The sequence below is a fragment of the Chiloscyllium plagiosum genome, chromosome 35, assembly GCF_004010195.1.
Source record: "Chiloscyllium plagiosum isolate BGI_BamShark_2017 chromosome 35, ASM401019v2, whole genome shotgun sequence".
Taxonomy (NCBI): domain Eukaryota; kingdom Metazoa; phylum Chordata; class Chondrichthyes; order Orectolobiformes; family Hemiscylliidae; genus Chiloscyllium; species Chiloscyllium plagiosum.
The window spans coordinates 37721795-37742964 of record NC_057744.1 but is presented as its reverse complement, the minus strand read 5'-3'; the positions used below and the strand labels follow the sequence as shown (position 1 = coordinate 37742964).

At 41.7% G+C, this 21170-nt stretch overlaps 1 protein-coding gene across 6 annotated transcripts in view; it reads left to right on the top strand.

Annotated features, from left to right (window-relative positions):
* Positions 1-21170, top strand: part of arhgap32b (Rho GTPase activating protein 32b) — a 551689-nt gene that overhangs the window by 110124 nt on the left and 420395 nt on the right. The window contains exon 1 of one of the 6 annotated variants that reach the window (XM_043676932.1): positions 20253-20340. The exons of 4 other annotated variants lie outside the window; for them this stretch is intronic. In XM_043676932.1, coding sequence (XP_043532867.1) covers positions 20327-20340 — 14 coding nt within the window. In that variant the 5' untranslated portion in view covers positions 20253-20326. Of the gene's footprint in view, positions 1-20252; positions 20341-21170 lie in introns of those variants that run through there. One more of the 6 variants, XM_043676936.1, reaches the window with a different exon arrangement.

Genomic DNA, 21170 nt, shown 5'->3' with positions numbered 1-21170 from the left:
TAACTGAGCCATGACTAACTAGTAGACTTTATCAGATATCTAATCTTCTTTTGTCATTTCCCCATAAAGAATGAGGAAATGAGGAAATTTCAAGCTATATATTTGGCTGTCCAAGTATAGCCATAAAAGTTATTGTATTGCATGTACATTTCAATGGTAATACATAATAAATGTTAATAATAATAAAGGAGCGCTGCTGCTTCATCAGGTGGTTGTGGAGGTTAAGATCATGCTCACAGAATTTATAGCCAAATTCTGGCTACAAATTCTGTGTCATGGAGGTGTGATTCAGTAAGCAATCTTAAATTAAAACTTTCATCTTTTATAATGGGATATGCTGGTTTCTGTTCTTTGATATGTAAATCCCAGCACTTCTTTTAAATTGCATTCTCAAGATAGCTCAGCTCTTTAAACAATAGGCGTGGATTAGATTAGATTAGATTCCCTACAATATGGAAACAGGCCCTTCGGCCCAACAAGTCCACACCAACCCTCCGAAGAGCAACCCACTCAGACCCATTCGCCAACATTTTTTTGCATTAGATTCCCTACAATGTGGAAATAGGCCCTTCGGCCCAAATAATCCACACTGACCCTCCGAAGAGTAACACACCCAGACCCATTCCCCATATTTACCCCTGACGAATGCACCTAACTCTGTGGGCAATTTAGCATGACCAATTCACCTAACCTGCACATCTTTTATGATTTTGGGAGGAAACCGGAGCACTCGGAGGAAACCCACGCAGACATGGGGAGAATGCACAAACTCCACATAGACAGTCGCCTGAGGCTGGAATTGAACCCGGGTCCCTGGTGTTGTGAGGCGGCAGTGCTAACCACTGAGCCACCTTGCCCACCGTGGAGTCTGTCTGTGTCCCAATGCTATGTCAGACTGACAAACTCTGTGTATAGTTTTAGAGTTTTACATGGATTCTTGCAGTTTTTGAGCAAAATAAAATGTAATTCTGCAAAAACAAATTCACCCCATAAGCTTGTGTGTGTGCATGTAGGAGTGACAGATTGAGTGTGCATGTGAGTGCGTGCGTGTGGGTGTGAGAGTATGATATGTGAGTGTGTGTGTAAGCTTGGTTAAATGTGTGTGTGTCAGATGGGGTATGTCTGAGAGGGTGTATGTGTTTGCATATGAGAGAGAGCTTGTGTATGAGGAAGGATCTGCATGGGTGTCTAAGTACATAAGAGTGAGTGTGTGTGCGTGTATTGACATTAACCCACGGTCCCGGTTGAGGCCATTCACAAGTTCAGCCACTCTTCCAGATGTCCCATATTCCTCAAATTTTCAACCAGCAGAAATAGTTTCTCTAATTCACCCTATTTCCCAAACTTAGATTTATAAAGTTTTCAGCACAAACAAAGATCTTTTGACCCATCAACTGTGCGCTGATCAAAATCAAGAGCCTAACTATTCTAATCCAGTTTTCCAGAACTTGGCCCGTATGTCTTGATATCACAAGCAGATTTAAATACGACTTAAATGCTATGAAATTTTCTGCCTCTACCACCCTTTCAGTCAAATTCTCATCAACATACACTGGGGAAAAAAATGTTTCCTTACGTCATTTCTAAGCTTCCTGCCACTTACCTTAAACTCATGCTCCTGGTCATTGATCCCTCCACCAAGCAGAAAAATGTGGAAATTGTGTTCCACGTACATTCAGATAGACATTAATGAGCAATCTGGCAGTTTTCATGCCACCTCCTTGCTGGGTGAAGATGGAACGTATGACTTTTTTTTTCTAACATTATAACCAAAAGGATCATTGGTTATAAAGCTGTTTGGAATATCCTGAATTTGTGAAAGGTCTACATAAATGTAGATATTTTTCTGTAGGCATTGCTAGCCTGTTTCTGTAACTATCACTCTACTATACTTTTTTTTTCTACATATCTGTATGTCTCCAGACCAGAAAAGGTGTAATAATGTAACTGCATGAGAAAGCAAATTGCCTTCTTCTGCTGTTACATGTGTGCGCCGTTTAAATTAAAAAAAAAGCAAGAGTTAAAGGATTTTGCTAGGACACTAGTAGTGTGGTGGCATTGTTAAAGATTCCAGCAAATGTGCTGCCAATCTCAGCTTCTCCATCTGCATATGAGCAACTTTACTAACTGAAACCATTGGTTTAGGAGGAATGGTAAAGCATTAGAAATAAGTTCTTGACATTTCGTAAATTATATATTAAGGAGTTTGCTAAGAAGCAACAGTTCTTGCATCTCTCCAAATCTTTCCAGGTATTACTGTGTACTGTGTTTGAGAATATATGATAGTGGAGGTTTAACAATGGTCTTATTTAGTGGAGGAACATGTTTGAGAGTTGTATTGCTGACTGCTCACACAGAACGAGGCTATTCTACCCACTGACTCTGCACCATCTTTTGAAGAGAGTCTCGACTATTCCTCTCCTCTGTGCTACCTTAAAGCCTTGCAATTGTCTTTCTTGTGTGCATATTTATTCAAAAACTTTTGGAAATTGATAGTGAAATAGTGTCCACCACCCCATCAGGTGTAAATGGAGGTGGTCAGTTTGTGAGATGACGAACTCCTGACACTGAGGGAAAGTCTTCATTGCACAAAATTTCAAAGGTCTTTCTGCCACTCTAGTTTTTTAAAAAAGAGTCTGAACAAATGTGCAGCAATGTCACCATGCACTTGTGGTCACCTAGCATTTAAATAGAAATGTCAGGTTCCCCCAAACAGGACTCTGCCCTGAGCTATTCCTCTGCAATATTAACAGCAGCTAGCCTGAGCAAAGAAATTTAGAGAGGGACAGTGTCGGTGAGTGAAGGCTCCATTGACTCCCTGTCTCCTGCCCACAGGTAGTATAAGTACAGCTTTCCCAAACCATCATGAATACTAATGCTGGATTTCCTATTTTGGTTTATTTGGTGTGGTTACTGCTGTGGAGCCATAGGTGAATGTTTTGAACCCTTGACAGACAGTTTTTGAAGTTGGAATTTTTTTGCAGATTGAAACATTACTAGTGTCTAGCTTCAAAGTCTATTTTCATGCCAGTGTTAATTAATGTCTCTTTAAATTTCTAGTCAACCTGTATTTGAAGAGCATTTGTCCATACAAACATAGGCAGTGGAGCTGCTGCTTTGTAAAGACTAAATGCCCATCCTATTATACATTAAAGATTCAATAGAATCTTCTCCATCAGTAAAGACTCTTGCCAGAAATGGAAAGTTGTGCATTCATCTTTGGACTTTTGATGCTTTGTCTCTAAAATTATCCTGTGCATTATCAATCGGTTAAATTTGGATCACCGGCAATGTTGTAACTGTTGGATGCATTGCCATATTGATAATAGATTAGTAGTTGAAATGCTGTTCACTTCTCTAATGCTTTGATACACAGTGATAGCTTAGATAGCAGTTCTTCAGCTCACATGGATGCAGAGTACTCTACAATGACTTACTGCATGAGGTGATGATGATCAGTGTTGGATGGAAACAGCTAACTGGCATCTGGTGAAGGTTAGCGTGCCTCTTCTGGCTCATTCTTCTGTACAAAAGGGACTGTCAGTATGATTGATATAGTTTCAAATTGAATAGCTAGGAAATTGCTACAAATCATGTAGTCAGTTGTGAATGAAATACATTCAGACTTTTCTCCTATATTTCTAATGTGAGATTAATCCTGGGGGTGTTATTCCTGGCATCATTTTTCAAGCAGTTTATAAAGCCACTGCTGTCACTTGGTAATGGAATAGCAAGTAAAGCCAATCAAGTGTTTCTAGAGCAAGAAATAACCAAGATGTGAGAAGTTAGCTCTGTTTTTCATGGTTAGGCACTGAAAGATTCTATTTCTTTTCTTGACTATGAATGAGCTCAGCCACTTGAATAACCAATCTACTTTTATTACCAGGTTTCTTCTAACCAGTTAGCTCCAATCATTTCATTTAACATCTATTCACTTATTCTCAATGTGAAATCTGGGCACTGATTTGAAATGTAAAAATTTCCCAGATAATGAATCTGATTCTATCTTGTTCATTGCTAACAAAACATAGGAAGTTGTGGCATTCAGTAGCCAGAGTGAAGCTCTTCTCTTTTCAGCTGTTGCATCACATTATCACTTGCCCTGTAAAAGTTGGTGTCCATACCTGAGTACACAAACTTTGGTATGGCTGTTACTGATTTCTTTTCCAATTCAGTATGTTGTGCAGAACCAAATTTGTAGGAATCAGTTATTTAGGTTTGTAAGCTCCTGTAGGCACTAAGATCATACTTGGAGTGTCCATAGGATGAAGACCCAGTTCGAGTCCCACCATTTTAGCAGGGAGGTGGAGACTCTTCAAGGAAGTTGAGCCTAAGACCCCTGTAAGATGAAAGGGCTATGTAGGGAATGTCCTGAAGGAATTGGACAATGGAATAGATATGGTTTCTGATTTTGATGATGTATGTTTTGACTTCTTGCTTATTTGGTTAGAACTTTGTATTTGAGAATCCACAGGACTTGGATTAGATATGTTGCTTTTGTTACTCATAGAATCATTGAGATGTACAGCATGGAAGCAGACCCTTTGGTCCAACCTGTCCATGCCGACCAGTTATTCCAACCCAATCTAGTTCCACCTGCCAGCACCCGGCCCATATCCCTCCAAACCCTTTCTATTCATATAAATGTCCAAATACCTTTTAAATGTTGCAATTGTACCAGCTTCCACCACTTCCTCTCATTCCATACATGTACCACCTCCTGTGTGAAAAAGTTGCCCCTACCGCTCTGCCCTCACCCTCATCAATCCTTTTTGTTACTTTTTCAAGAAACTCAATCAAGTTTGTGAGACATTATTTCCCATGCACAAAGCCATGTTTACTATCCCTAATCAGTCTTTGCCTTTCCAAATTCATGTACATTCTGTCCCTCAGGATTCCCTCCAACAACCTGCCCACCACCGAGGTCAGGCTCACCAGTCAGGCTTGTCTTTACTGCCCTTCTTAAACAGTGGAACCATGTTTGCCAACCTCCAGTCTTCCAGCACCTCACTTGTGACTATCGATGATACAAATATCTCAGCAAGAGGCCCAGCAATCACTTCTCTAGCTTCCCACAGAGTTCTAGGGTACACCTGATCAGGTCTTGGGGATTTATCCACTTTTATGCATTTCAAGACATCCAGCACTTCCTTCTCTGTAATATGGACAGTTTGCAAGGTGTCACCATCTATTTCCTGACATTCTATATCTTCCATATCCTTTTCCACAGTAAATACTGATGCAAAATACTTGTTTAGTATCTCGCCCATTTTCTGCGGCTCCACACAAAGGCTGCCTTGCTGATCTTTGAGGGGCCCTATTCTCTCCCTAGTTACCCTTTTGTCCTTAATATATTTGTAAAAACCCTTTGGATTCTCCTTAATTCTATTTGCCAAAGCTATCTCATGTCCCCTTTTTGCCCTCCTGATTTCCCTCTTAAATATATTCCAACTACCTTTATACTCTTCTAAGGATTCACTCGATCTATCCTGTCTAAACCATACATATGCTTCCTTCTTTTTCTTAACCAAGCCCTCAATTTCTTTAGTCATCCAGCATTCCCTACACCTACCAGCCTTTCCTTTAACCCTAATAGGAATATACTTTCTCTGGATTCTCGTTATTTCATGTCTGAAGGCTCCCCATTTTCTTGCCAACCCTTTACCTGCGAACATCTGCCCACAGTCAGCTTTCGAATGTTCTTGCCTAATACTGTCAAAATTTGCCTTTCTCCAATTTAGAACGTCAACTTTTAGATCTGGTCTATCCTTTTCCATCACTATTTTAAATCTGATTGAATTATGGTCGCTGGCCCCAAAGTGCTCCCCCACAGACACCTCAGTCACCTGCCCTGCCTTCCAAGAGTAGGTCAAGTTTTGCACCTTCTCTAGTAGGTACATCCACATACTGAATCAGGAAATCTTCTTGTACACAATTAATAAATTCCTCTCCATCTAAACCTTTAACACTATGGCAGTCCCAGTCTATGTTTGGAAAGTTAATATCCGCTACCATAACCACCCTATTATTCTTACAGATAGCTGAGATCTGCTTATACGTTTGTTTTTCAATTTCCCTCTGACTATTAGGGGGTCTATAATACAATCCCAGGAAGGTGATCATCCATTTCTTATATCTCAGTTCCACCCAAATAACTTGCCTGGATATATTTCTAGGAAAATCCTCCCTCAACACAGCTGTAATGCTATCCCTTATCAAAAATGCCACCCCTCCTCCTCTCTTGCCTCCCTTTCTATCCTTCCTGTAGTATTTGTGTCCAGGAACATTAAGCTGCCAGTCCTGCCCATCCTTGAGCCATGTTTCTGTCATTGCTATGATATCCCAGTCCCATGTTCCTAACCATGCCCTGAGTTCATCTGCCTTCCCTGTTGGGTCCCTTGCATTGAAATAAATGCAGTTTAATTTATCTGTCCTACCTTATTCCTGCCTGCTCTGACTGTTTGACTTGCTTCTGTTCTCAACTATACCAGTCTCAGATTGATCTTTTTCCTCACTATCTCAAAAAAAACATATTATCAAGAAAGAACCCACTCCTGCAGACTTTCTGTAGGCCACACTTAAACTGTTCACTTATCTGCTTCTGTCCTGAGACCTCTCCCAGACAAGTTCCTCCAAGATCAGTAGTGAATTTCACTGTTTGTTAATTTTCCCAGACATACTCCGATGTCCAGCGATACATGAATTCAATCAGCAAACGCAGTAACTGTGCAGGTACACTGTGGTGTCAGTTTCTTTCTCTCTCTCCTTTCTTTCCTGCACTGACCTCACCATGTGCTTCCTTTGTCTGTTCTTCTCCCTTTTAAAACTGCTGTTGTTTTGAAATTTTTTTTCCCCAACATTCCAAAACAATGCAACAGCATATAAAACAGTAATTGCTGCTCCTGGAATTCGAGGAAATCACCTCCAGCACCTAAAATACCTCAAAAGGAGCAGCTGTTACAGCCGGAAATTTTTCCCGTCCTCCATCTTGGATTATTCAGAATCCTCTTTCTCCCTTTGTGGCTTTTAGTGTTTGGCCCCCTTTATTTAAACTTTGAGAGAATTGCAGGCTTTTTATTTTGATGGGATGAAGGGAGGAAAAGGGTTTAAATGGCCAGAGTTAAAGGACTGAAGAATGAGTTGGAAAGTTGGGTGGAGAAGTGGCTGGAGGAGTCTAATCAGGGCAAGTGTGTGGTGATGCATTTTGAGAGGTCAAATACATGAGGAACGTAAAGAGTAAACAGAGGGACCCTTGGAAGCATTGATATACAGAGGGATCTTGGGGTGCAAGTCCATAACTTCTTAAAAGTGACTACATGTACACAAGTGGACAAAGTGGTTAAGAAAATGTTTATCATGCCTGACTTCATGAGTTGGAGCTTTGAATATAAACATTAGCAAATCATGTTGCAGCTGTGTAAAACTTTAGTTCAGGCACTTTTGGAATATTGTGCGCAGTTCTGGTCACCACACTAAATGATATGGATGCTTTAGAGTGTGTGCAGAACAGGTTTACCAAGATCTTTACCTGAAAGAAAGATCAGACAAACTTGGATTGTTTTTGTTGGAGTGTTGAAGGCTGAGAGGCAAGTTAATAGAAGTATATAATATTTTGAGAAGTGTGGATAGTTAGAATTTTTTTCCCAGGTGAAAATGTAAGTATCAGGTTTCAGGTGGGAAGGGGAACATTTAAAGGAGATGTATGAGTTAAATGGTGGAATACACTTTGATTCACAGGGAAGTAATGATGACAAAAAACAATGATTGGAGTACAATCTCAAACTGTAGGAGAAAACCAGGACTTCGACTTGATTTTATTGCAGTTATTCCTGCTTTTTTTTCGTATTGAGTCCTCTGTCACTTTTTAGTGTAAGCACTATACACAGTATGCCCTGTTACAACCTGAGAGTTTAATTTTTTCTTTGTACGTTACATCATTAGGGTAATCTACATAACATTTGTGTCTGGTTAATAATGCATTATTCCCATAGTGTGTATTTTATAATGTGTGCTAAGCAGTAGAGTTAATTTTAAACTATTACAGTTCACGATCTTGAAAACATGAACATTATTTCAACTCTTTTCAAAGGTGCTTAACAGGCCCAAAATGCTGAATGGTGTTCTCTGTACTGTAAAGGTGGGTCAGTGCAAAAGAATTAGTCAGGAGGTCAAAAACTGAGTTTAAAGCTGTTGTTCCAGGGATCACTGGCCTTATGTTATTTCTTGCACTGATTTCAGAAGTTGTTCCCTTGATCCAATTTGAGGAATCAGTCTACATTTTGAATAAGTCTTTCCCACACATTGTTCGATCATTACGTAAATTTAAGCATCACATTCCTTGTTACCTGCAGTTTTTCCTGTGCAAGAACTAAACAGGTGTTTCTTTAATGCATTTAATACTGGAATTTATCTCCATATCGCAGTATCCATTTGGACTTTGGAGCCCATAAAACTTTATTGCAAGTTTGCCGTGATATTCAATGAACAGGCTCAAACCATTCACCTTCAATATCTGAAATTTAAATTGTTCTTCCCTGTCCTATTGTCCTGACCTCTTACCTTATTATTCTACACCTCTACTGTCATAGAGTCTGAGTCATAGAGGTCGCTAGCACAATAAAAAGTCCCTTTAGCCCATCGAGTCTGTGTCAATCAAAAAAATCACCGAACTATTTTAATCCCATTTTCCAGCATTTCGCCCATAGCCAAATGCTTTAGCATTGCAAGTGCACATCTAAATACTACTAAAATTTTATAAAGGTCTCTGCCTGTACTATCCTTACAAGCAATGAGTACAAGGTGCTCCCACCTCCCTCCTGGGTGAAAAGGTTTTCTTCTCATCTCCTCTAAGGTTTCCGTATCTTATCTTAATTATATGCCCTCTGGTTATTGATTTTTTTTTTTCCCCCATCAAGGGGAAACATTTCTTCCTGTCTACCCTATCAATGCCCCCTCTAAACTTATACATTTCAATCATGTCCACCCTCAATCTCCTCTGCTCTATGGAAAACAATCCCAGTCTGTCCAATCTCTCTTCATTTAGCACTTTGCCTACCTAATATCACTCCATGCACAACTTCCCACTACTGTCCTTGATTGGCCCTAATCTTACTCTAGTCATTCTTTTAATTTCTGATATACCTATAGAAAGCCTTGGGGTTTTCCTTGATCCTATCTGCCAACAACTTCTCATGTCCCTTCCTGGCTCTTCTTAACTCTTTCTTTAGTTCTTTCCTGGCTAACCTTACACACCTCAAGCACCCTAATTGAGCCTTCGCATCTCACCCTCACATAAATCGCCTTCTTCCTCTTGATAAGCGATTCAACTTCCTGTGGTTTACAACTTTCTCCCTGTCTGACAGATGCATACTTATCAAGGACATGCAGTAGTTGGTTCTTGAATAAGCTCCACGTTTTAATTGTGTCCATCCCCTGCAGTTTCCTTCCCCATCCGACACATCCTAAATCTTGCCTAATCGCATCGTAATTGCTTTCCCCCAGCTATAAAACTTGCCCTGCAGTATATATCCACCCCTTTCCATCGCTAAAGTAAACATAACCGAATTGTGGTCACGATCACCAAAGTGCTCACCTATGCTCACCTAGCTGCATTCATCACCCAGTACCAGATCTAACCAGATCTGGCCTCGCCCCTTCTTGGTTTGTCTACATACTGTGTCAGGAAACCCTCCTGCACACATTGACCAAAACTGATCCATCTAAACACGGTGGCACAGTGGTTAGCACTGCTGCCACTGTGGGCGGCACGGTGGCACAGTGGTTAGCACTGCTGCCTCACAGCGCCAGAGACCCGGGTTCAATTCCCGACTCAGGCGACTGACTGTGTGGAGTTTGCACGTTCTCCCCGTGACTGCGTGGGTTTCCTCCGGGTGCTCCGGTTTCCTCCCACAATCCAAACATGTGTGGGTCAGGTGAATTGGCCATGCTAAATTGCCCGTAGTGTTAGGTTAAAGGGGTAAATGTAGGGGTATGGGTGGGTTGCGCTTCGGCGGGTCGGTGTGGACTTGTTGGGCCGAAGAGCCTGTTTCCACACTAAGTAATCTAATCTAATCTAATCTAAAGTACTGGAACTATAGTATTTCCAGTCAATATTTGGAAAGTTAAAGACCCCCATAACAACTATCCTGTTGCTATTGTTCCTATCCAGAATCATCTTTGCTATCCTTTTATCTACAACTCTGGAACTATTTGGAGGATGATAGAAAACTCCCAACAGGGTGGTATCTCTTTTCCTGTTTCTGACCTTAGCCCATACTACCTTAGTAGATGAGTCCTCAAACGTCCTTTCTGCCACCGTAATACTGTCCTTGACTAACAATGCCACATGCCCTCTCTTTTACCATCTTCTCTGTTCTTATTGAAACATCTAAATCCTGGAACCTGCAACAACCATTCCTGTCCCCCCTCCCCGTCCCCCTCAAAGATCCCGAAAACACGATCCGAGACATCACGAACCCTGGCACCTGGGAGGCAACACACTAACCGTGAGTGTCTCTCATTCCCACAGAACCTCCTATCTGTCCCCTAACTGTGTAGTCCCCAATCAATAATGTTCTGCTCCTCTTCCCCCTTTCCTTCTGAACAACAGGGACAGACTGTGCCAGAGATCTGTACCCTATTGCTTACCCTTGGTAAGTCGTCTCCCCCAACCATATCCAAAGTGATATACTTGTTCTTGAGGGAAATGGCTGCAGGGAATCCCTGCAATTCTTGCCGGTTTCCAGTCTTTCCCCTGATGGCAACCCATCTACCTTCTTGTACCTGAGATGTGAGTACAACCTGAGACTCCTCTCAATAACTCCTTCTGCCTCCCAAATGATCTGAAATTCATCCAACTCCAGTTCTAGTTCCCTAATGTGGTTACTAGACTAGATGGGATTGAGGTTCATAAAGAGGAGGTGTTAGCAATTTTGGTAAGTGTAAAAATAGATACGGGTCAGATGGGATTTACCCTAGAATTCTCTGGGAAGCCAGAGAGGAGATTGCTGAGCTTTTGGCTTTGATCTTTATGTTGTCATGGTCTACAGGAATAGTGCCAGAAGACTGGAGGATAGCAAATGTTCGAGAAAGGGAGTAGAGACAACCTTGTTAATTATAGACCAGTGAGCCTTAGTTTGGTTGTGGGTAGTGTTGGAAAAGGTTATAATAGAGAGGATTTATAATCATCTAGAAAGGAATAAGTTGATTAGCGATAGTCAATATGGTTTTGTGAAGGGTAGGTCGTGCCTCACAAACCTATTGAGTTCTTTGAGAAGGTGACCAAACAGGTGGATGAGGGTAAAGTGGTTGATGTGGTGTATATGGATTTCAGTAAGGCTTTTCCAAAGAACAAAGAAATTTAACAGCCCAGGAACAGGCCCTTCGGCCCTCCAAGTCTGAGCCAATCCAAATGTACTGCCTAAACCTGTTGGTCAATTCCTAAGCATCTGTATTCCTCTACTCCTCAGCTACTCATGCATTTATCCAGACGCATCTTAAATTAATCTACTGTTCCTGCCTCTACCACCTCTGCTGGCAACGCATTCCAAATGCCCACCACCCTCTGTGTGAAGTACTTGCCGCGTGTATCTCCCTTAAATTTTCCACCTCTCACCTTGAATGCGTGATGTCTCTTTATTGAATCCTTCACCCTGGGAAAAAGCTTGTCTCTATCCACCTTGTGTATACCCTTCGTGATTTTATAAACCTCACTCAGGTCCCCGCTCAAATCTTTTTTCTAATGAAAATAAACCTAACCTACTCAACCTTTCTTCATAGCTAGCACCTTACATACCAGGCAACATCCTCGTAAACCTCTGCACCCTCTCCAAACCGTCCACATCCTTTTGGTAATGTGGCGACCAGAACTGTATACAGTATTCTAAATATGACCAAACCAATGTCTTGTACAATTTTAACATGAATTGCCAGCTCTGATACTCAATATATGCCTTCTTGACCACTCTATCCACCTGTGCAGCAACCTTCAGGGTACAATGGACCTGCACTCCCAGATCTCTCTGCCCATCAACTTTTTCCAAGGCTTTTCCGTTCATTGTATAATTCCGTCTAGAATTAGTCTTTCCTAAAAGCATTACCTCTCATTTGTCTGTATTGAAATCCATCTGCCCTGGTTCCCCATGCTAGGCTATTGCACAAAATACGGAGGCCTGGGATTGAGGGTGATTTAGCAGTTTGGATCAGAAATTGGCTAGCTGAAAGAAAGGGTGGTGTTGATGGGAAATGTTCATCCTGGAGTTCATTTACGAGTGGTGTACCGCAAGGATCTGTTTTGGGTCCACTGCTGTTTGTCATTTTTTAAACAACCTGGATGAAGGCGTAGAAGGATGCATTAAGTAATTTGCGGATGACCCTCAGGTTGTAGAATTGTGGTAGCGCCGAAGGATGTTGTAGGCTATAGAACGACATAGATAAGCTGCAGAGCTGGGCTGAGAGTTGGCAAATGGTGTATAATGTGGAAAAGTGTGAGATGATTTACTTTGAAAGGAGTAACTGGAATGCAGAGTACTAGGCTAACGGTAAGATTTTTGGCACTGTAGCTGAGCAGAGGGATCTCTTTGTCCTTGTACATAGATCCCTGAAAATTGCCATCCAGGTTGATAGGGTTGTTAAGAAGGCATACAGTGTGTTAGCTTTTACTAGTAGAGCAATTAGTGTCAGAATCACGAGGTCATGCTGCAGCTGTGCTAAACTGCTGCGGTCGCACTTGGAGTACTGCGTATAGTTCTGGTCACCGCATTATAGGAAGGATGTGGAAGCTGGGAAAGGGTTCAGAGGAGATTTATTAGGATGTTGCCTGGTATGGAGCGAAGGTCTTATAAGGAACCACTGAGGGACTTGAGGCTGTTTTTTTCTTGGAGAGAAAAAGGTTGAGGTGACTTAATTGAGACATATAAGATAATCAGAACGTTAGATGGGATGGACAGTGAGAGCCTTTTTCCTTGGATAATGATGGCTAGCGTGAGGGACCATAGCTTTAAATTGAGGGCTTGTAGATATAAGACAGGTGTCAGAGGTTTCTTTGCTCAGAGTAATAGGGGCGTGGAGCGTACTGCATGCAACAGTAGTAGACTCACCAACTTTAAGGGCATTTAAATGGTCTTTGGATAGACATATGGATGAGAATGGATTAGTGTAGGTTAGATGGGCTTCAGATTGATTTCACAGGCTGGTGTAACACTTAGGGCTGAAGGGCCTTAATGTGCTGTCATGTTCTTTGCTGTTTGTAAATCAAACTCTCCAGGCAGCATCCTCGTAAATTTCCCTTGCACCATCTCCAGTGTTATTACATCTCTCTGGCATAACATCCCTACTCATAATCTCTATGCTTTGGCTAATAAAGACACACATACCAAATGCTTTCTTAGCGTCTTTACCCACCTGTTGTGATACTCCAATCCTTGATTGTTCCCACTGTCCTAAAATTTATCTTGCATCCCAGTGCCTTGTTTGTCCTTCCCAAGTATAACAACTCTTTCTTTTTTCATTTGTGGGATGTGTACGTCACTGGCTGGGCAACATTTGTTCCCCTTCCCTGCACTTGTGAAGTTGTGGTGAGCTGCTGCATCGAACCACTGTGATTCACCTGTTGCAGGTTGACCCACAATGCCATTAGGGAAGAAGGTTCAGGATTTTTGACCAGCTGTGAAGGAACGTGGATTATATTTATAAGTCAGAATGGTGAATGGCTTGGTGGTAAACTTGCAGGTAATGGTGCTCTCATGTATCTGCTCCCCTTGTCCTTCTAGATGGAAGTGATTGTGTTTGGAAGTTGCTGTCTGAGGATCTGCAGTGCATCTTGTAGATAGTACACACTGCTGCTACTGAGTGTCAGTAGTGGAGGGAGTGAATGTTTGTGGAGGGAGTGGGCTGTTTTGTCCTTGTATCAAGCTTTTTGAGCATTGTTGGAGCTGAACCTATCCGGGCAAGTCAGGCATATTCCATCAGACTTGTGCCTTGCAGATGATGGTGAGGCTTTGGAGAGTCGGAGTTATATTATTGGTGCAACATTCCTTGTGTCTGACCTGCTCTTGTAGCAACTGTTTTTATTTGGTGAGTCCAGTTGAGTTTCTGTCAATGTCAACCTTGAGAGAGAGGGACTGTGTGATGGTGATACCATTGAGTATGAGTGGGTGGTGGTTGGATTGTCTCTTATTGGTGATGGTGATATCTTGGCATTTCTGTGGCATGGAAATTGCTTGCTCCCTGTCAGTCCAAGCCTGCATATGTCCAAGTCTTGTTGCATTTGAAAACTGACTGCTTCAGTATCTCAGAGGTCGTGAATGGTGCTGAACATTGTGCAATCGTGCAGAAATCCCCACTTCTGACCTTATGTTAAAAGGAAAGTCATTGATGAAACAATTGAAGAGGGTTGGGCCTAGGACATTATCCTGAGGAACTCCTGCAAACATATCCTGGAGGTGAGATGACTGGCCTCACCAACCATGACTATCTTCCATATGACTCCAATCCGAGTATAATTTGCCCCCTGATGCCCATTGATTCCATTATGTTCGGACGTCTTGATGCCACACTCGGTCAATTGCAGCTTTGAGGTAAAGAACTGTCTCTTGCCTTACTATTTATCCAGTTTGAACTTTATTTGCCACTGATCAGTCCATCTGGCCAGCCTATCCATATCCTGCTGTAATCTGAGGCTATCCTCCTCATTCTTTACCCCCATTCAAATTTCTGTACTGTCTGTGACCATTCGATCGAACAAAGTTTCTCGTTCAGGAATTCCAAATTGGCTTTTAAGAAATGCTGCAGTTGCTTAACATTAATCCTAAGTAGACTGTAGGTAACCCATATGCAAGAAAATGAACAGCTTTAATTTTCTTCAGTTACGATGCGTTCTTTGGACCTTAGAACTTGATTTTGGTTGCAAACTTATCTGACTCCTTCCACATACAGTCAATTCCAGTCATAGAGACGTACAGCATGGAAACAGATCCTTTGTCCAACTTGTCCATGCTGACCAGATATCCTAAATTAATCTAGTCCCATTTGCCAGCACTTGACCTATATCCCTCTAAACCCTTCTTATTCGTGTACCCATCCAGATGCCTTTTAAATGTTGTAATTGTTCCAGCATCCATCACTTCCTCTGGCAGCTCATTCCATACGTGTGTATATCTTTTGAGACTGTTATGCACTCCAATAAGCTCCAGGTAGTATGTTATTTTTGAAGGTTTCTTCACTTGATTTTGTTTGTTGGGAGTAGTTTTGGGCTCAGCAGCTGGCCATCCGATGTTCTAACTTTTTAGGTTGTAGTTGTTGGGTACTGCTGCTCATTTGCAGCTTTCCTTTGAGGGTATTTGGTATGGCTGTAGTTTTGTAGCTCCTACACTGCCTGGAAACTGCCTGCAGTTTCAAGTAGAAGCTGGACGTTGTTTTGATTTACATAAATTCCAAAGTGCATAAAACCGGGTTGAACTATTTGCAACCATCGTCAGCCAGGAGTGCTGAGTGGATGATCCACAGCAGAAGTAAGCCTTCAGCCAAAATCATTTCACTGGTTATGATTGTTGATGTTGAATCAGTAGGTTCAAATTTAATTCCATAGTTTTGAGTGCATGACCTTGACTAATAATTCAGTGTAATTCTCAGTGCTGTTAGAATTGTACTGTTGAATATGGTATTAAACTAAATGCTGGTTTTCTCCCTCTTGCCAGTGAACAAATCTTGTGGTATAATTCGACAAAGAGCTTTGGAATTCTTATTCTTATTCTGGGACTAGATTAGGTTGGGAGGTATGTGGACGGCATGGAAGAGTTGGACCGAAGGGTCTGTTTCCGTGCTGTACAACTCGATGACTCTATGACTATATCAAAATGTGACTGGATAGAGCAAGCCTGTGACCCCTAATGACATCCAGCTGTAATACTGTAAGGCTTGCATTTCAAAATTAGTTGGTCTAGGTCAAGCTGTTCCAGTAAACTATCATACTGACCTGTCCCTGATAAGTGAAAAGTGCTCGTTATGTCTATCCATAAAGAGCAGGGCAAATCCAAGCGTAACAATTATTGTTCATCCAGTTTGTAATAATCATCAGCGAAGTGATAGAAGGTATCATTGACAATGCTAACAAATGTCTCCTACTCACCAATTACCTCATCATCAATGCTTGATCAAAGGACCTGGCAGGACCACTTTGTTTCAGACCCCAATGTAGCTCTGGTCCAAGCAGATTCCAGATTCCAAATTTGACAAAGGGGCAGTATTTTACCAAACATGCCATCAAATAACAAACAAAATCGAACTCCGTATGAACTTTGGAGGGTGTAGGTTGTGCTGTATGCTGGTTGGAATCATACTTCGTATAAAATAAGGTGATAATGAGTATTTAGGGCAATTGTCTTCTATCCTAGGAGTTCCTCTGGGCAGTGTCCTCGGGCCAACCATCTTCAACTGCTTCATCAATGATCTTCCCTCCTTTAGAATAAAAGTGGGAATATTCACTGCTGATAGAATAATGCGCAGTTCCATTTGAAATTTGTGTGGCATTGAAGCAGTCCCCACCAACAAACAAGACCTGGACAGCATTAAAACTTGGGCTGATAAGTGATATTAATGTTATTGCCACTTATGTGCCATTCAAAGAACACCTCCAAAAGAGAATCTAATCACTGTAAAACATAAGAACTATGAGCTGGAGTAGGCCATCTGACCCTTCGAGCCTGCTCTGCCATTCATTAAGATCATGGCCTCAGCTCCACTTACCCACCCTCTCCTCGTAACTCTTAAATTCTTCAATGTTCAAAAATGTATCTATCTTAACTTTAACAATTTTCACTGAAGTAGTGTCAGCTAGATTCCAGGTGAAGAAGTTCCTTCTCAATTCAGTCCAAAATCTGCTCCCCTAGTCTTGAGGCTATGCACTCTTGTCCTAGTTTCAACTGCCACTGGAAACATTTCTCTAAGTCTATTTTATCGATTCCCTTCATAATTTTATATGTTTCAAAATTCCAATGAATATAATCCCAGTCTACTCAGTCTCTCCTCATTTGCCAACCCCTACAACTGTGAATCAAGCTAATGAACCTTTTCTGCACCCCCTCTAGTACCAGTACATCATTTCTCATGTAAGGAGACCAGCGATGGTGGTATGTGGTGAGCATAGCTGCCTTCCAAGCAGTTGATCCAGGTTCAATTCCCAGCCATTGCAGCATTGTGGTTTCTAAACTGACTTTTAAAGGGTTAAAACCAGAACATGAGTGTTTCATTCTGTGATAAAACGGATCCGTCAGATTGCTCCTTGCTTTTCATGGCAATGGTATCTGTGTATTGTAGTGTGGAACTGGGCAGCATTGCTCGACAAGTTGGAAGCTTCTCCCTCTGCTGCTTCCCATTTCTAAGGGGTGGCACGGTGGCTCAGTGGTTAGCACTGCTACCTCACAGCACCAGGTCCCAGGTTCAATTCCAGCCTTGGGCTGTGTGGAGTTTGCACATTATCCCCGTGTCTGCATGGGTTTCCTCTGGGTTCTCCAGTTTCCTTCCACAGTCCAAAGATGTGCAGGTCAGGTGAATTGGCCATGCTAAATTGTCCATAGTGTTAGGTGCATTAGTCAGAGGGAAATGGGTCTGGGTGGGTTACTCTTCAGCGGGTCAGAGTGGACTGGTTGGGCCGAAGGGCCTGTTCCCACTCTGTAGGGAATCTAATCTAATCTGAGATCTAATCTAATCATAACTGCACTAAGTACTCCAGGTGTTGCCTCACCAGCACCCTATACAGCTGTAGCATAACCTCTCTGCTTTTAAATCAATCCCTTTTGCAATGCAGGACAAAATCCTATATGCCTTCCTAATTACTTGTACCTGCAGCCCAACCCTTCTGTGATCCATGCACAATGACACCCAGGTCCTTCTGCAAGCAACATGCTGCAACTTTTTAATTAATCAAGTAATGGTTCTTTGTACAGTTACTCCTACCAAAATGGATGCCTTCACATTTATTAACATTGTATTCCATCTGCCAGACTTTTGCCCTCTATTTCTTCTGCAAAGTTTCATAGTTCTTTGCACATTAGAAATGCCACTCATCTTGGTGTCATCTGCAAACTTTGGCACGCTACATGGAGTCTCTAATTCCAAATCACCTATGTAAATTGTGAATAATTGCAGTCCTGAGGCACACCGCTAGTTACTAATTGCCAACTAGGATAGCACTCATTTATCGCCTTTACTTCCTGTTAGTCAACCAATTCTCTACCCATGCAAATACTTTACCTGTGACTGTTAAGAGTTTAATTTAGATAAATGCGATGTGCTACATTTTGGGAAGCCATATCAGTGCAGGATTTATATACTTAAGGGTAAGATTCTGCCCAGTGTTGCTGAACAAAGAGACCTTGGAGTGTAGTTCATAGTTCCTTGAAAGTGGAGTCCCAGGTAGACAGGATATTGACGGTGTTTGGTATGTTTGCCTTTTATTGGACGGAACATTGAGTATAGGAGTTGGGAGGTCATGTTGCAGCTGTACAGGACATTGGTTAGGCCATATTTGGAGTATTGCATGCAATTCTGGTCTCCCTCCTATAGGAAAGATGTTGTGAAACTTGAGAGGGTTCAGAAAAGATTTACGAGGATGTTGGCAGGGTTGGAGGCTTTGAACTATAGGGAGAAGCTGCATAGGGTGGGGCTATTTTCCTTGGAGTGTCAGAGGCTGAGAGATGACCTTTCAGAGGTTTATAAAATCATGAGGGGCATGGATAGGGTAAATAGACCAGATCTTTTCTCCAGAAATCCAAAATCAGAGGGCATAGGTTTAAGGTGAGAGGGGAAAAAATTGAAAGGGATCTAAGAGGCAGGTATTTCACACAGACGATGCTGTGTGTATGGAATGTGCTGCCAGAGGAAGTGGTGGAGGATGATACAATTACAACATTTAAAAGGCATCTGGCTGGGCATATGATTAGGAAGGGTTTAGAAGGATATGGGCAAAATGCTGGTAAATGGGACTAGATTTAAACAGGATGTCTGGTCAGGGACTAGCTTTAAATAGGATGTCTGGTCAGCATGGATGAGTTGGGCCAAAGTGTCTGTTTGCGTGCTGTATATCTCAGACTGTGACTGTCAATACAGAGATTCAGGTAATGTTCTGGGGACCCAGGTTCAGATCCTGCCATAGTAGATGGTGGAATCTGAATTCAATTAAAAAAAAAAATTTAAGCGTCTGAATGATGACCGTTAATCCATTGTTGGGTGTCAGGAAAATCCCATTTGATTCATCAATATTCCTTTGGGAAGGAAACTGCCATCCTTGCATGGTCTGGCCAACAGCAACGTGGTTGATTCTTAACTGCCTGATAGGCAATTAGGGATGAGCAGTAAATGATGGCCCAGCCAGAGATGCGCCCACACTGAATGGATTTTTAAAAAATTCTATTATTCTTCATCACAATTTTGGGTTTTTAATGACACATTTCTGAACACCCAGAAGGCTGTTGCATTGTTGCTGATTAATCTATTAAAGGGTTTTCAGGAAAATATGGTGACGAGGACCAAATACTAATTTAGGCAGTAAGATGTTGATGCTTATGTCACAGAAGCTTGAATACTAATAGCCTTCCGAAAAAAAAATGCTAAGCAGGAGAAATTTGCTTGAGTTGCGTTTTGATTCGGCCGAAGTTGCAGGTTTTATGTTCTTTGCTATGCAACCTTGTGTAAATGGAAGGAGCCCTTGTCCAAACCAAATAGGGGGCTTGTTGAGTTGCCATCATAAAGTATTCAGTAAGCCACTAAAAATGTCACACTGTGAAAAGAGATTATTAATCACTGGTGTTTGCCTGGGTCACCTAACTGCTGTTGATTGTCAGTTTTGTGTTGGAAACCTGTTTTAAGTAGATAAAAGAAGAAAGGAATTTTCATTTGCTATTCTCGATTGATGGCTCCTTAAGAATAATGGTCAAATGTTAAATGTCCTGTGCAGGTGTAACAGCTTGGACATTGTAAAATTGATTGACCAGTGGTATTGATCTCTTTCTGTGAAGTTAATGTGATTGTTGGACCTGATGTGTCTGAAGTTATACCCTAATTGTGGGCTTAGATTGAACAATTGAAATCCTGGTTGCAGCTTTCCAAAGGTATGTAAAGGTGATTAAAAGTATAATGCTAAGTAGTACAGGTCAGATGACAGGATGCCAAGACAGTGGATTACTCTAAAAATGTGGTGCTGTGCTTGCATTAAGGGATTCTGAGAACACAAGTCAAATTAAGGGAGAACAGAATCATTGCACCCCTACCCTTTACAAAATTGGATGGGTGCAGATTGTGGAGAATTGCTGTTCCCTTACTCCTTCAGTCGATGAATCATTTGGGGTCAGTGGTTGCCATTTCTGGTATTATTGGGCTGTGTGGTGTGAGTACCCAGTATTGGCTGACGGGAATCCATGGGAATTATGGTTTAGATTTAGCCCCGAGAGTCGCTATTTGGAGTCAGGGAGAAGGGCCACTTTGTCCCTATGATGAGTAAACTGGTTAGCTGCTTTCCGGACTGTTTAACCAAAGGCTGCATGCTGCTTGGCTTTGTTTCAGCACTGAATGAAAGGCTAATTGAGGTTATTCAGTGTTGTACTGTGGGGTTGCCATTTTTACTGGGGGGGGATTTGCAGTGGTGAGGAGTTACTTGTGAGAGGTTTTTGTGGGTAAGATCGATTACTGTAGTAAGAGGTTTATTTTGTTGATTTTAATGCTACGTTGGAGTGGGAGCATAATTGGAGTACTAGGCCAGGTTAATGTCTCTGGATCTGGGTCCTGCTGCTTTTAACATTAATATGGTGTGCCTTGTATTCGACGTTGTATGAAAACCTGCAGTGAAGTTATTTGAGTAGAGATGAGGTGTTTCATTTTGCACTATGCCTTCTGGTGCTTTCCTTCAAGCACACTAGGACATGATTTGAGCACTAATCCCAATGATTGTCTAAATAGCCTTGCAATATTATGTTATGAAAGTTTTCTTCAAAATTTCAGTCATTTGAATGCAATACGTAAATGGACATAGTTCCTGGTGTCATCCCGTTTCCCCATCCCTGTATCAGTCAAAGCAAACACTCAGAGACACAGTATGGCTTTACCTCTTTCATCTTCATTCTGGGCCCTGGAGAGAGAGAGAGAGGGAACAATTGCCCATGTGCACAGAGACATGCGTT